At 45.9% G+C, this 16,822-nt stretch overlaps 2 protein-coding genes across 2 annotated transcripts; both read left to right on the plus strand.

The window, feature by feature from the left end:
• Positions 1 to 4,373: 4,373 nt before the first annotated feature.
• On the plus strand, positions 4,374 to 5,927 carry EAH_00044450 (GF17870, related; the record flags this gene model as incomplete). The annotated part of the gene is made up of 1 exon (XM_013391655.1): positions 4,374 to 5,927. One exon carries the CDS (start codon positions 4,374 to 4,376, stop codon positions 5,925 to 5,927), a length of 1,554 nt encoding a protein of 517 aa, XP_013247109.1.
• Positions 5,928 to 11,530: 5,603 nt separating this feature from the next.
• On the plus strand, positions 11,531 to 15,210 carry EAH_00044460 (hypothetical protein, conserved; the record flags this gene model as incomplete). Its single annotated transcript, XM_013391656.1, has 4 exons — positions 11,531 to 11,573; positions 12,023 to 12,202; positions 12,701 to 12,808; positions 14,270 to 15,210. The coding sequence occupies 4 exons, from the start codon at positions 11,531 to 11,533 to the stop codon at positions 15,208 to 15,210; spliced, it is 1,272 nt and encodes a 423-aa protein (XP_013247110.1).
• Between the last annotated feature and the right edge of the window lie 1,612 nt (positions 15,211 to 16,822).

Consider the following 16,822-nt stretch of genomic DNA (forward strand, 5'->3'; position numbering starts at 1 on the left):
GAGCAGCAGCCTGCAGCAGCAGCAACAGCAGCAGCAGCAGAGACGGCAGCAGCAAAGAGCAGCAGCAGCAGAAACAACAAAAGATTCTATCAATGGGGAGACGGAGAAAATCAAGAGACAGCAGAGACACAGGCGAAGACAAAAAGGAGACAAAAAGGAGACAGGCAGGAGACAAATTAAAAAACAAACAGTAGACAAGGAGACACAAAGAGGCAACAAACATAGACAAATAAGAGACAGGAAGGAGACAGAGAGGAGACGAACAAGCGACAAAAAGGAGACACAAAGGGGAAACAAAAATAGACAAACAAGAGACAGAAAGGAGGCAACAAGGAGACAGAAAGGAGACAGAGAGGAGACAAAAAGGAGACAAAAAGGAGACAAAAAGGAGACACAAAGGAGACAGACAGGAATGCGAACGGCGCAGCAGCAACAGGAGGCCGAGGAAGAGAAGCAGAGAGAGACAAATAAAGCAAAGAGGAGACAGTGATATCTTTATAAGAACAAAGAGACACACAAAGAGATACAGGAGACAAAGAGGAGACAGCAGAAAACATGAGGAGACGGCACTAAGGAGACTCGTTCAGTTGAAGACGTCAAGGCAAGAAGAGACAAATAAACACACAAAGACACAACTCTAATGCCCTCACTGCTGCGCAAGCACGAGCAGCAGCAGCAGCAGCAGCAGCAGCAGCCTCAGAAACAGCACCAGCAACGGCTGCAGCAGCAATAGCAGCAAAAGCGACAGCAACAACAGCAAGGACAGTACCAGCAAAAACAGCAGCAGCAGCAACAGCAGCAGCAGAAACATCATCACCAGCAGCAACAGCAGCAGCAGCAGCAGCATGCGTTGTACTCTGTAGAACTGTTTTTCTGAAGGGTAGATCCAGTTCCCGTCTCTTGCGGGGATCGACGAGGTCGCACGTTCACTCGACAGCCCCAAATCTGTCTCTGTCTCCTTTTCTGTCTCCTTCTTTGTTGCTGCTCCTCTCGCTGTCTTTGCGTCTCCTTCTGCTGCATCTGCATGCAGCGTGTGGGGCCCCGCAAGCGGACACTGCGAAGGCAGCAGGCTCTCCTTCTCCCCCTGCACCATCGCGCTGTGGCCTCTGGGATCGTCTCCTTTGGGATCGTCCCCACTGGGATCGTCTCCTCTGGGATCGTCTCTTCGACTGCAGTTAACTCAGACTGCAGCAAACCCTGCATGCATGTGCATGCAGCCTCCTCCTCCGTTTGTTGTCTCCTCTCTCCTTATTAATTATTCTTTGCTCCCACTCGTTCCTTGTTAAGTGGACGTCCCTTCACTAGCTTGCATGCATCAAAGCCCCAAACCTTCCCCTGCGCGTGCATGCATGCATGCATGTATGCATGCGGGACAGCCCCAAAGGCGCGTCTTTAGAGAAATGCTTGGGGTTGTTTTTGCATGCACTCAAGCCCCACACTTGTTTCTTCTCTCTCAGCCTGAAATAAGAAAAGTTGCTAAGAGCAGTTTAAATAGAAGTTCTCCTCAATACGCACAACGCAGGGGCCCCTTGGGGGCCCCCCTACGTAACAATAAGGGGCCCCCGTAGGGCCCCCAGTACCCACTATGGACCCCGTAGGGGTCCTTTAAACGAGCCAGGGGCCCCCGTGTGCGCACTGCGCGAGTCAGGGGCCCCCCAAGGGCCCTCAGTAGAGATCAGGGGGCCCCCAAAGGGCCCCTTATATGAATAAGGGGCCCCCCTAGGGCCCCCTGCACTCAAAGGGCTAATGCCTTCAGGGTATACACCCTGGTTAATGAAGGCCCCTGTTGCTGCTGATTATTTAGAGAGAATTAAACAATAGCTAGTAGCAATAGCAGCAGCAGCAGCAGCGCAGGAGACAGAAGTAGAAGGAGACAAACTGCAGCAGCAGCAGGAAAGGAGAGTCTGAAGTAGAAGAGAGACAGAAGAAGGGGCATTCAATTGCCTTATCTGTTTTTATTATATTTTAATTTATATATATTTATTTATATATAGTTGTATATATACAACAAGCTCAATATATGCGAGAATAAAGCACAAAGAATGCTTATAACCACCGGAAAGGGGGGCCCCTGCTGGGGGGGCCCCTTTTGCTGCTGCTGCTGCTGCTGCTGCTGCTGTTGCTGCTGCTGCTGCTGCAGTGTGTCAAGACGTAAGAAATAAATTGTTTATATTATTTTTATCAGATAAAGACAAAAGAAAAAAACAAAGGGAAGCTGAGTTGCGGATTAAATCCTGCAGCAGCAGCTCAATGGCTTGAGCTGCCTATACACCCCACGGTGTTAAGCTGACTGCTTCGTGTTTTCTCTGTGCATGCATCTCAAAGAAAAAGAAATAAACCCCACAAACAAATAAATAACGTTTAGAGAACTTCGGGTACTATTGCAAAGCGAAGCAGCACTACCCCCTGCAGCAGCAGCAGCAGCAGCAGCACGAGCACCACCGACAGCAGCAGCTGCTGCACTAGCAACAGCTACCAGCGGTGCAGCACAAACAGCATTGGAACACGGACAAGAGCAGCAACAGCAGCAGCCGCAGCAGCAGCCGCAGCCGCAGCAGCCGCAGCAGCAGCCGCAGCCGCAGCAGCCGCAGCAGTAGCAGACACAGCGACAACAGCTGCAGCAGCAACAGCTGCAGCAGAAAGAGCAGCAGCAGCAGCAGCAACAGCAACAGCAGCAGCAGAAGCAGGAACTGCAGCAGCAACTGCAGCACCAGGTGCGACCGAAGCAGGAGCGGCAGCGGCGACTAAAGAGGGATCCCCGCGGACAGCAAGAGCAGCACGCCCAGCAACAACAACAACAACAGCAGCAGCAGCAGCAATAGCAGCAGCAGCAGCAGCAACAAAGCGGTAATGATGCTTATCTCCCCCTTTTCTGGTTGGAGACAGCTGCGATGAATAATCTCGGCTGTCTCCTCTGAGTGCACCCTGACTGGCCGCAGAGTCCCCATTCAGCAGCAGCAGCAGCAGGAGGAGCAGCAGCAGCAACAGGAGCAGCAGCAGCAGCAGCAGCGTGAAGATGATGCTGGAGACATCTGCAACGGCCCCTGGGGGTTCTCCTGCAGCTCAAGAGCCGCGGCCTCAGTTTTATAGATTTTGCTTAGTTTTATTTTTATTGTTCTCGACGTTCTTTTTATTTAAGCTTCAGCAAGACACAATTACACACGAACAGCACAGAAGGAGACGCAAGGTATTTGGCTGTCTCCTCAGCTACTGTCTCCTTTCTTCCTGCTGTCTGTCTCCTTTCTTCCTGCTGTCTGTATCCTGCCTTGCTGCTGTCTGTCTCCTGCCTTGCTGCTGTCTGTCTCCTGCCTTGCTGCAGTCTGTCTTCTGTCTTGTCTTGCTGCTGTCTACTCAGCTAGTGTCTCCTTGCTGCTGTCTGTCTCCTTTCTTGCTGCAGTCTGTCTCCTTGCTTTTTGCTGTCTCCTCTGCTGTTCGCCTTAGTGCCTCTCCTCCCCCCCCGTTTACTGTCTCCTTTATACTGTCTCCTTTTAACTGTCTCTTTTTAACTGTCTCCTTTTAAATGTCTCCTTTTAAATGTCTCCCTTGAACTGTCTTCTTTGTGCTGTCTCCTTTATGCTGTCTCCTTTGCTGCTATGCCCTTTGATGCTGGCGCCACCTAAACCTTAAACCCTAAACCCTAAACCCTAAACCCTAAGCGCTAATCCCTTTGCTGGTTAGTTTGAGGGTAGAATGTTTGTTGTTATTGATTGTTTTTATTGTTTGATTGTTTGTGTTTTAACGAATAGGCGGGTGCTGCAGCAGCAGCAGCAGATACTGCATGCATCGATGTGGTGTACGTACACCGCAACTTAGGGCGTGCTCTATGGGTTCGGGGCCCTGGAGGGGGAGACTCTGTTTTAATGTCTTCATTTACTGCTTTTGTTCCTGAAGAGGTAGCAGGAGCAGCAGCAACAGGAGCAGCAGCAGCAGCAGCAGCAGCAGCAGCAACAGCAGCAGCAGCAGCAGGAGACAGTGTTGGGGGACAACCACCTGTTCATGGGGGGCCCCCTAATGCCTCCTTAGGGGCCCCCTTTAGCGATTTTGAAACGCTTAATAGACTGCAGCAGTCAGGGCCCCCTGGCGTACCCTTTATAGGAGAAAGCAGTACTGCGTGGGGGCCCTCATTACGTCTTGACGATCTCTTAGAGATGGGGGGCCCCTATCTACCTTCTCTTATAGGGGTATACAGAGACAGCAGATTGTTTAAACAAGCGCTCTTCTATGGTTGTGATGCTGTAGCAGACACACACTGTCTCCTTGCTTTAATTCGCCTACCCCTATCTGCTTGTCTCTCTCCGCTGCAGCAGCAGCAGCAGCAAAGAAGGAGTGGGCTGTCTCCTGTCTCCTGGACTTGTACGGCAGTGCTAGAGAAGATGTCTGCAGCAGCAGCAGCAACGCCTGCTGCTGCTGCTGCAGCAACAGCAGCAGCAGCAGCAGAACAAGAAGATGATGATACAGCAGGAAGCCCTGCATGCATTCGATTAGTTAGTGGGGCCTCCCTCTCTGCTATTAAGGAGTATGCAGCAGAGGCCCTTAAGAGACCTTATCTGCAGCGTACAGCAGCAGCAGGGGCCCTGCTGCAGTTCTGTGGGGCCCCCCTGCTGCAGCTGCTTGCTGTTGATTCTGTTGCTGGCAGGATATTCTTCTTACAACGAAACATAACACCACAGCAGCAAAGGCGCACCCGCCGCCTATCTCAAGACTTAGGGGGGCCCCCAAGGGGGGCCCCCCTATCTCCTGATGAATCTGAGGGGGTTCCTATGTCTCCTGATGTTTCTGAGGGGGTTCCCCTGTCTCGTAGTAATGCTTGGGGGCCCCCCGTGTCTTCTGATGACTCAGAGGGGCCCTCTGCTTCTCCTGATATCTCTACTGGCTACCCCTCGTCTCCTACTAGTCCCTGGGGGGGCCCCCTGTCTCCTACTAGTCCTTGGGGGGGTACCCTACCTCCTAATGTTCGCTGGGGCCCCCCACTGTCTCCTCATAGGCCCTGGACCCCCCCTATGTCTCCTGATGATATAGAGGGGGCCCCCCTCTCTCCTGATAGCTATGGGGGCCCCCCCTTATTTCCTAATGCTACGGAGGTGGTCTCCCTGTCTCCTAATGCAATAGAGGGGCCCTACCTGTCTCCTAATCGCTATAAGGGCCCCCCTTCACCCCCTTCAGGGCCCCTTAACCACCCCGCTGCAGGCGCGAAGGGGGGGGCCCCCTCCACTGTGGGGCCCCAAGGGGCCCCTCTTCAAGACCACCCTTCACAATTGGGCGTTCTGCTGCAGCAGCAAGCAGCAGCAGCAGCAGCAGCAGCAGCAGCAGAGCATGCTGCGTCGGATGGGGTGCAGGGGGTGAGAGGAAAAGCTGCAAAGATGGAGACAGATAAAGAAGAGACAGAGACGGAGATTAAAAGAGAGACAGATAGAGAGACAGATAGAGAGACAGATAAAGAGACAGAGACGAGGAGGAAGATAAGAATACAGAATGAGACAGAGACAGAGACAAGAGAGTTTAAGGAGGGGCCCTTAGTGCGCGACAGCATAGGGGCCCCCTCTTCAAGGATGAGGGGCCCCCAGGGGGCCCCCCCACCAGAGGGGCCCCCAGGGGGCCCCTCTGAGGAGACACCTCGTAGGCGTTTGAATAGAAGAGAAGAAGAGGAGACAGAGGGGGGTCTTGGGTCTTTATGTGTTGCATGCATATACGTCGATGGGTTTTATAATGATGTATCGCGCTGTATACCTGTCTCCACGGAGACAGAAGGAGAGACAGCATTAGCAGACCCAGTGTACATGCAGGTAGACCCCCTTACTGATACTCTGCTGTTTGCTGCATTTGATAGACAGGGACAGCTCGTGCTGTCTGTACACCACGCCCTCTCCTTGCAGCGCAGATTCGCTGTCAAGCTTGAAGCCTTTCATTCAGGTCTATCCTATATATAATATATATATATATATATTATATTGTGTATATATTATCTATATATGTGCATATATATTATGCATGTATATATTATATATAGCTTTATGCATGTTATATATATATATATATATGTATATAAAGCTAAATATGTGTAGCTTTATATAATATATATATATATATATATACATATATTATGTATATTAAATGCATATATATTTTGCGTGCATATACATATATATATATATATATATATTATGCACACGTCCATCTGCTGCTGCTACTGCTGCTTGTACTGCTGCTTGTGCTGTTGCTGCTGCTTCTGCTGTCGCTGTTCTTCTGTTCTTCTGCTGCTACTGCTGCTGCTGCTGCTGCTGGATTGTTTGCTGCTGCTGCTGCTGCTGCTGCGTTTAGGGCGTTTGCTGGCTGCGGAGTTTTCGAGTCTGGGGAAGATCCTGGTGACCGGTGGGCCCCACACTTGTGGGGTTGCTGCTGCAGTGCATGCAAGCAGCAGCAGAGACAGCAGCAATCAGAAGCAGCAAGAGACAGATAATAGTTATCAAGAAGAAGAGACAGACAGAGGCCGAGACAGACAAAGAATAAGACAAGGAGAGCAATAAACCTCAGAAGGAAGCAGATAGACAGAAACATAGACAGAGAGACAGAGAGGCAGAGAGACAGAGAGACAGAGACAGAGAAAGAGACAGAGAGACAGAGACAGAGAGACACAGACAGAGACAGAGACAGAGAGACACAGACAGAGAGACAGAGACAAAGAAAGAGACAGAGACAGAGAAAGAGAGACGGAGACAGAGACAGAGACGGACAAAGAGACAGAAACAAAGGAGGAGATATAAATAAAGAATATTGATATGGACAGACAAAGACAAAAGAAGAAGAGACAGACAGAGACTACTAGACACCCCACACTAACACAGACTGTCCCCAAAGCCCCAGACAAGAACGCATGCATGCAGAGCATCACACAGGGCCCTATGCGTCTCTACCTTTTCAGCATACACCCCACAGCCTTTCTCTGATTGTTATTGTCTTTGTTTATCTGGATGCTGAGTGTATGGATGCTGCAGGAGACGAGACACCCTATAAAGAGCGCCTCGATATCATAGACATCCTCACTGGTTATCACGAGCAGATAGCCCTGCCTCATACATAGTTTTGCTGCTGCAGAAGGCTTCAGGTGTCTCCTTTTGTCTCCTTCAAGCTGTCTCTCATCGGCTGTCTCCTCTCCCCTCTACGCTGTCTCCTTTCTTTCTGGTGTCGCCCTCTACAGGTGTCTCCTCCTATCTACTCTGGGCTGTCTCCTTTTTACTGTCTCCTCCTATCTACTGTCTCCTCTTGTCTGCTGTCTCCTTTCTGCCGTCTCCTTTTAGAGGAGTCTCCTTTGCAGGGTCTCCTCTGCACTGTCTCCTTTTTAGTGTCTCCTTTTACCTGTTGCTTACTGCACGAATTCTACGCCATTCAGAGACAGACACCTAAACGGTTGCAGCAGCAGCAGCAACTGCAAGAGCTGCTGCTGCTGCTGCAGCAGTGGTTGCTGCTGCTGCGGGCTGTGGTGCACGAACAGCTGCAGCAGCAGCAGCAGCAGCAGCAGTATGATGATGGCCTTGGCTGCATGCAGCAGCGCAGCAAAGACATTGTCATTAAACAAACAGCTGAGTGTAGAGACTGTATACACTCTGTGAGGTGTATATACGCCTCCGGTGTACATACACCTCACGAGGTGTATGTAGCCTATCTTTATAAAGTTTAGAGATATTTTTAGAAGAGACACCAAGGGAATCTATAATTGTTTGTTAAGAGAACTGAATGCACTGAGGCAAGGAGACGCTTCATATATATATATATATATATCTATATCTATATATATATGTTTATATATATATATATATGTATATATATAAATATATGTATATAGGAGGCACTCTATATGGGGGGGTCACTTCATATGCAAAAGGAGACGCTTTATATACAAAAGGAGACACTTTATAGACAGGAGGAGACACTTTGTAGGCAAAAGGAGACGCGTTCTCTATAATAGGAGACACTTTATAGCAGAAGCAGACACTTTATAGACAGAAGGGGACACTTTATAAACAGAGGGAGACGCTTTATATACACAAGGAGACACTTTATAAACAGAGGGAAACACTTTATAGACAGGAGGAGACACTTTATATACAAGAGGAGACACTTTATATACAAGAGGAGACACTTTATATACAGCAGACACTTTATATACAGGAGACACTTTATATACAGGAGGCGCTTTATATACAGGAGACACTTTATAGGCAAAAAGGAGACGCTTTATATACGGGAGGCTCTTTATTTAGAATAAGAGACGCTTCATATGTAGGAGACGCTTTATATACAAAAGGAGACACTTTATATACGAAAGGAGACGTTTAATATATTTGTTTTCTCCTTGTTGCTGTTAGTTTAAGAAGATTATTTAATTGTTTATTATTATTTATAATAATAATTATTATTATTTATTATTATTATAAACTAATACAAAGAAGAACCCTTAACATCCGTCTCCGTCTCTAATGCTTTGAGTATATAAGTAATAAGAGTTTGTATTTGTTTAGATTAACCTTTGTTGCAGCATTCTTAATAACTGGGGTGTATATAAAGACTAAATAATACATATAAATAAACATAAATTAATATGAATTAATTTACTTTAATTTACACATCAAACAAACAAATCACAAAAATATAATACTGAGGGGCAGCGGCTTAGAGTGCAGAGAGCAGCATGAAGAATATAAGAAGAAGCAAATCATAAAATAATAAATATATTTACTTAAAAATAAATAATATAAATAAATATAAAATATAATTTATTATTTATTAAATAATTTTATCTCTATACATACAATATAAAAGCAGCATGAGGCCGCTGCATGCAAATACAGCTTATGTACGGGGCTGAAAGATATTGCAGGGGTTTGTACTATGGTTTAATACTATAAAAAGAGTTATTTAAACGTATTTAAATAGATTAAGCAGGTTTATTTAATTAATATAACTACGAAAGCAAAGAAATTGCGTCTTTTATTGTCTGCAGCACAAGCAGCTGTCTTCTGCTCAGTGCATCACACGGGTCTTAAGTGCGAATATCTCTTCATTTATCTGTCTCCTTTTATATTATTTTTGTCTCTTATCCTTGCTGCTGCTGCTGCTGCTGCTGTAGCTGCTGCTCAAAGGAGACGCCTTCTTCTTTCTTAACTATCACAGCTCTTCAAGCACCCACTCAAAGCTTAACCTATCTCCTCTCTCTTACTAACTAAGTTCATATATTGCAATCTCCTTTTAGTGTCTCCTTCTGCTTTTTGCTCTTTTTAATCCTGAGTAATTTATCTCTTTAACCTCGAAGCTGCGTCCTTCTGCTGCAGCAGCTCCTCCAGCGGCCCCGCAACTGCAGCAGCAGCAGAAGCAGCAGCAACAGTGCCACTGTATCAACCAGCAGCTGCAGCAGAAGCAGCAGCAACGACAGCGTATCGCCTAGCAACAGCAGCAGCAGCAGCAGCAGCAGCAACAGCAGCAGCAGCAGCAGCAGCATCGCCGCAGTGGGGCTTCATCGTAGCCGCCAGCGACAGCGCTCTGGGGGTGTCTCCTTCTCTGCGTTGCAGCAGCAACTGAGAAGCTGCTGCTAATTGTATCTATTTTTATTTTTATGCATTTAGAGGGCTTCAAGCTGCGCTGCTCTTTGCTGCCGCCACCCAAATTTGCTGCTGCTGCTGCTGCTGCTGCTGCAGAAGTCTTTTTTTTTTTTTAATTTATAGATAGCCAAAGGAGACACTTCCACCCATGAAGGAGCAGCAATGCTCTCTAGCACCGCCTAAGGGGGGGATAAGGCGATTAGGGCCCCCCAGTGTCGGCATGCCTCCTGCTGCGGCGCAGCAGCTGCAGCAGAAGCAGCAGCTGCAGCAGAAGCAGCTGCAGCAGCAGCAGTATTTGGTGTGGGGCGTGCTGCGGGGTGTACGGAGGTTGCTGCTGCTGGCGTTTGTATGTATTTGCTTTTTTAATGTTTTTGTTGTTAATGCTTCGGGGCTTGAAGGTTTAGAGGGTGAGGGGGACGAAGAGACAGTGGGTTTTATTGTGCATGCAGCAGCAACAGATGAAGACATAGAAGATGCTGCTGCTCTAGCAGCTGAGCATTCTCTCGGTGCTGCTAGGGCTGCTGCTGCACTGATTAGAGACAGCTGGCAGAGCACGGAGCGCAGCAATGTGTTTGTGTTTATAGCAAGGAGACAGTCTGAAGGAGACAGTTTTATTGATGTCTCTGAGACTGAAGAAGAAGAAGCAGCAGGAACAGAGACACTTGAAAAGGAGACAGCAGCAGATAAAGGAGACCCTATAGGCTTTATCTGGGGACGTGCAGATACACACCGAGGGTTTATAATTGATTTTCTTATTGTTAATGAAGAAAACGAAGCTGAGGCTATACAGATTAGTAAGCAAACACCTGCATATACACCCCACGCAAACGCCTGTCTCTTAGTACTACTGCAACCATTAGCACCCTGCGATCTCTCTCTATCTCTCTCTCTCTGTCTCTGTCTCTCTCTCTTTCTCTCTGTCTCTCTCTCTCTATACATATATATATATGCATATATATATATATATGCATAGATATTTGTGTTCGTATATCTATGTATATCTGTTTGTTCATATAATATATATGTGTATATATGTCTCTATACATATACATATGTATATATATATATGTATACATATATATAGATATATATGCATACATATATACTAACCTATATATGCATATACAGGTCTGAAGATCTATAAATATATGCAATATAAATATATATAATAAATAATATAAATATATATAATAAATAATATAAATATACATAATAAATAAACAAATAAACAAACAAACAAATAAATAAATATAAATATATATATATATATATATATATATATGTGTATGTGTATAGGTAATGCGCTCGTCTTAGCCTTTTGCAAGAAGGCAGCGGAACGACTGAAGAAAGGAGACATATTGTCTCCAACTGTCTCTTTATTGTCTCCTCTTGCTGATGTAAATACAGTTGAATGCATGCGGAGACTAGGCTTTGCTATTGCACGAACAGATAATAGAGGGTTTGCTGCTCAAGCTTCGTCGGGCGCCGCAACTTTGTCTATCAACTTACCTCTAACAACCCCTCTAGAGATTCTTGTACAAGATGTAATTGCTGGAAGTATATTACAGGAATTGCTGCTGCTGCTGCTGCTGCTGCTGCTGCTTATGCTGCTGCTGCTGCTTATGCTGCTGCTGCTGCTGCTTCTGCTGCTGCTGATGCTGCTGCTGCTGCTGTTCATGATGATGCTCCTGATGATGCTGCTAATGATGTTCATGATGGTGCTGCTGGTGCTGCTGCTGCTGGTGTTTGCTGTTGCCGCTGCTGCTGCTGATCATGCTGCTGCTGCTGCTGCTGATCATGATACTGCTGCTGCTGCTGCTGCTGCTGAGAATGAGTATCTTGGTGCTGCTGCTGCTTCTGCTGCTGATATGCATTTTTTTGTTTATTGTTTATTGTCTTTTTGTGGCTTAGGAGAAAAAGTTCGACAGCTGAAGAGAATGAGAGATTCAATGTACACTGAGCTGCTGCAGTTACACCCGGGTGCGTTTGTCTGTCTCCTTTTGTCTTTGGTTTGTTTTGTCTCTTCCTGTCTCCTTTTGTCTCGAAGTGTCTCCTCATACTGTCTGTCTCCGCGTTTGTCTGCTTAAGCGTCTCCTCGCTCTCTGCCTCTGTCTCTATTTGTCTCTCTTTCATTGTCTCTCTCTGTATGTCTCTCTTTGTCTGTCTCTCTGTCTATCCTTCTCTGTCTCTCTTTCACCCTTAACCCTTTTTTACTCTTTGTCTCTAATCAGCTGTTGCTTATCTGTCTCTCTGTCTCTTTTTCGTTCTCTCTCTCATGCATATATATATATGTATATGCATATATTTACATATATATATGCATATATATATGTATAGATATATATCTATATATACATGTACATATATATATGTATATATATGTAGATATATCTATTTATCTGTCTGTTGTTGTGTCTGTGTGTCTATAGAAGCGATGGAGACACCTTTAGCGCCGTTTGCTGCTGAAGAAGTCGTTGATTTAACTGCTGAAGATGTAGACAATGATGAAGCGAAGGATATACAAGAAAAAGTTCATCGCTTTCTACGCAAAGCCGATGTCTTAGACCCTATCTCCTTCTCCCCAAGAAACTTCTTCAAGGCTGCTGCATGTATGTCACTGCATGCATGCATGCATGCATGCATGCATGCATGCATCCATCCATCCATCTAATAGTGTATGCATGTGTCTATTAGCATGCATGCATGCATGCGTCTATTAGCTGCATGCATGCATGCATGCATGCATGCATCGATTTGTGCATGCATAAGTCATGCATGCATGCATGAATCCATCTAATACTGCATGCATGCTCTTGTGTCCTGGTACAGGAGACATGCATGCATGCATGCGTGCATGCATGTCTCTTGCATGCATGAAGGTGTATGCATGCATGCAGATGTATGCATGCATTATTGTATACTATTAATATGAATGAATAATAAATAAATAAATAAATTATTTAATTAAATTAAATAAAGTGCGGCTGCACTGTCTGCATAATGTATAAACGTGTATTTTTTATATGTGTTAATATGCATGCATGCACTGTATTGTGTATACAGTAATAGATATATTTAATGTCTTTTCTTGCTTTGTTTCTTCGCAGTAAGAAACCCATTTACTAAAGAGATTACTGCTGTGGGGTGGATAACTGAAGAAAGCAGCAGCTTAGCACCTTCAATCGTTCTTACAACTGCGGGGAGCGGATCCCGGTGTACGTGCACCTCCTTGCATGCGCTTCTACTGTCTCCTGTCTCCTTTCTCCTGTCTCGTGTCTCCTGTATCCTGTCCCTGGATGCATGCATGTATGTATGCATGTATGTATGCATGCATGCATGCATGCATGCATGCATGCATGCATGCGTGCTGCATGCAAGTGTCTCCATGTGGATGTGTCTCTGGTTGCATTTGTCTCTTTAGAGTATCTCTCGTTGTGTATTGTGCTGTATTTTATTTTGTTTTATTGTCTTTAATTATTAATTATTATTTTATATGGTGGTTATATATCATTAATATTATATTACGATATTATGTAGGATTTGATTCTATATACATGTATATTATATTATATATTATATATATGTTAATGTCATTATTATATAATGCTTTATTTATTTGTTTACTATTTCGTGTGATGGTTATATACTATTAAATTAATATGATATTAAATAGTATTATTATATACATATTTATATCTATCTCCATACACACACACACACACATATATATATATATATATAAATTGTATTATTATATAATATATATATTATGTATATTATATTATATTATATTATATATTATATATATATAAGACTTTCTTGTGTTTTGTTGACGTGCAGATGCGCGGGTATTGAGCTTCCTGATGCATTCTTGCTCGGGTGTATCTACGAAGAAGTTTCTGCAGCTAGCGAAAGTAGAGTCTCTGTCTCTTCAGCGAACCCTTGAATATTTAGGGTTTATTAGAGAGGAGTACAGTGAAGCAGCAATAACTGAGTGTACACTCGGGTCTCAGTCTTATTTCTGGATGGCTGCTTATAATAACAACGCTCTGCCTCAAACAAACTCCTTAAAAAATATCGTCTCCGCCGCGCATATAGAGACCCTTCTACTTCGTAATACAAACACTTCTTCTTGCTGCTGATCATTGTCTCTTCTTGCTGCTGCTGATAGTCTCCTCTTGCTGCTGCTGATAGTCTCCTCGTGCTGCTGCTGATGGTCTCCTCGTGCTGCTGCTGATGGTCTCCTTTTGCTGCTGCTTATTGTCTCTTCTTGCTGCTGCTGATGGTCTCCTCTTTCTGCTGCTGCTGATGCTCTTGTTTTGCTGCTGCTGATGCTCGTGTTTTCCTGCTGCTGCTGCTTTTATCTTGCTGCTGATGTTCCTATGTTTTTGCTGATGTTCTTAGCCTGGTGCTGCTGCTGCCCATTATCTGCTGCTTTGCTGCTGCTGCTGCTGCTCTGCTGCTGCTGCTTCACCGACAGCAGCAGCAGAAGAATGTAGCTGTTGTCTCTTATTGCTGCAACGGGTCTCCTTCACCCCCTTGTCTCATTAGAGTCTCCGTTTTCTACCTCTTCTGCTGCTGCTGCTATTGCTGCTGCTGCTGTTGCTGCTGCTGTTGCTGCAGTTGGTTATAGCTGCTTTGTTTGCTGGTGTTTGTGTGTCTGCTTGCTTCAGAAGACGAGGCAGTGTTTTTAGAAGAAGATATAGCAGAGATAGCGGAGATACTTGAAGGAGGGGGAGACATAAAAAAGCTGATGAAGAGACTGAAGCAGCAAAACGAAGTGTCTCCGACCCAGCAGCATCTATCGGAATTAGATTGGGTTAATCTGCAGCTAGCAGCTGAGCTGCAGGGAAATAGCTGGAGGGGGGTGTCTGAGGGGCCCCCTGGGGGCCCCCCTGCTGCTGGTGGTGCTGCTTCTGCTGGGGGTGATGCTGCAGCAAAAGAGAATACGCATAAGAAGAAGGAGACAGCGACAGAGACAAAGGCAGAGGAGAAGGCTATCTCTATTCGAGCCCGCTTGCAGCGGATGCAGCTGCAGCGGGAGATGCAGCTGCAAGCAGAGCTAATGAAGCAGACGCAGAGACAGAAGAAACAGCTACTATATACGCAGCAGCAGCTGCAGCGTACGCATCTTCAGGTTCAAGCAGCAGAAGCGGAGCTAAGAGAACTCCAAGCAGCAGCAGCAGCAGCAGCAGCAGAGAGAGTGCATTCAGAAGTATTACGTAGAGGAGAAAGACGCCTGCTGCAGCAGCGGCGTGCTGCTGCTATAGATGTGCTGTCGCCTTTAGGTGTATGGAGTGATATATGGGCAAAGAGAGCTCAAGAAGACCCTGCATCAAAGACAATTCGAGTGTATGTACAGCCCTATTTGTTTCTTATTGCTGGAGTGCTGCTAGCTGTGCTTTACTTTGAGGCTCACAAAGCAGCAAAGGCTGCCCCCACAAGGCCGAGAAGATCTTATAAACAAAGCGGCGATATTATCTCTAGTATACGGGGTGTCTCCTTAGAGACACCCGGGCAACGAACCCCTTCTATTAAAGCATTAGCAGCAGCAGCAGCAGAACTTGCAGAGCCCAGCAGGTCTCGCAGGTCTTCTCAAAGAAGTTCTCGAAAATAAAACCCCACAACCAACGGGAACCGATCCCAAAGAGACATTCGCAGTGCTATCGCAGTTCGGGAGCCGATCCCACTTACACGATCCCAGTGCAGGGATCCGATCCCACACAAACAATATCCCAATGCGGGGATCCGATCCCAAAGAGAGACGATCCCATTATGGGGACTCGATCCGAAACAGAGACGATCCCCATACGAGGAAACGATCCCAATGGCAAACGATCCCAGCGCGGGGATCCGATCCCAAAGCGAGACGATCCCGGGGAAAAGACGACCCCACAGGAAGCAATCCCGCAGGGACCTGTGGGGTCCTCTTCCCTGTATCTGAAGCAGAAAGGGAGGAGACAGTAGATTGTGTCTCTCACCCAACTTTGCTGCCTCTTCAGACTTACTCAAAGGAGACAGTCTACTTCATGAGGACAGCCAATACAACTGCAGCGATTTGCTGCATGCAGCAGACCTTGCTGCATGCGGCCTAACAGTGCATGCTTGCATGCATGCATGCATGCACTTCATGCATGCACGCATGCATGCATGCATTTTATGCATGTATGCGTGCATGCACGCCTTTGTGCATGCATTTCGTACGTGCATGCATGCATGCATGCGTTCATCCATTTAATGCATGCATGCATGCGTTTGTGCATGCATGAACGAGCTTCTGTATGGATTTCGTGCATTTATGCATTCATTCATTCATTCATTGATTGCATGCATGCATGCATGTCTTTGTTGCATGCATGCATGCATGCATGCCTTTGTTGCATGCATGCATGCATGCATTTGTTGCATGCATGCATGCATGCCTTTGTTGCGTGCATACAGCGATATGAGGATTTGTCGCATGCATGCATATATGAAGTCTGTGCATGCATAGAGCGTTATGAGGAAGATTGCGATTCTTTGTGAAGTGCTTCGGCTGTATACCCCTAAGGAGACAACAGCATCGGGTGTGGGGTGTTTGGGGTGTCTGTCCCTGACATTGCAGTGAGAGGAGACAGTTGGTGATTGCTGTCTCCTCCTGTTCAGTGTACAGAAGTAGCCTTGTTTTGCAGTTGGGAGGGGAGTGCTCAGTGTTCAGTTTATATGCTTTGTTTATCCCTGTAGTTAATGCGCAGAGATTATTGAGGATTAGGAGACAGCTCCTGTCCTGTTACTTTATTTATTTATTTATTTATTTATCTTTGTCTTTACATATATATATATATACATATATATATATGTACGTGTATTTGTCTCGCTCCCAACGGTGGAGACACTTGCTGCAACTGTCTCCTTCTGGGGCTTAGAGAGGCCCTTAGAAGCAAAGGCAGTTACTTTGCGGGCTTTTTAAACGCAGTTTACTCTGCTCTGGAGCATCTTCTTGTTGTCTTCTTTTCAATTATTTCCCGTCTCCGACTGTCTCCTTTTGTCTCCTTTTGTCTCCTCTTGTCTCCTACTGTCTCCTTTTGTCTCCTCCTGTCTCCCCTTGTCTCCACGTGTCTCCTTTTGCCTCCTCTCCTTTCTTCTGCATTCTCCTCTTGTCTTCTGTCTCCTGTTGTCTCCTCCTCTCTCTCCTTGTCTCCTTCTCTCTCTGCTTCTGTCTCCCCCTGTTTCCTATTGTTTTCTTCTCG

The sequence above is a fragment of the Eimeria acervulina genome, genomic scaffold (genome assembly GCF_000499425.1).
Source record: "Eimeria acervulina Houghton genomic scaffold, Eah_scaff613, whole genome shotgun sequence".
Lineage (NCBI taxonomy): Eukaryota > Apicomplexa > Conoidasida > Eucoccidiorida > Eimeriidae > Eimeria > Eimeria acervulina.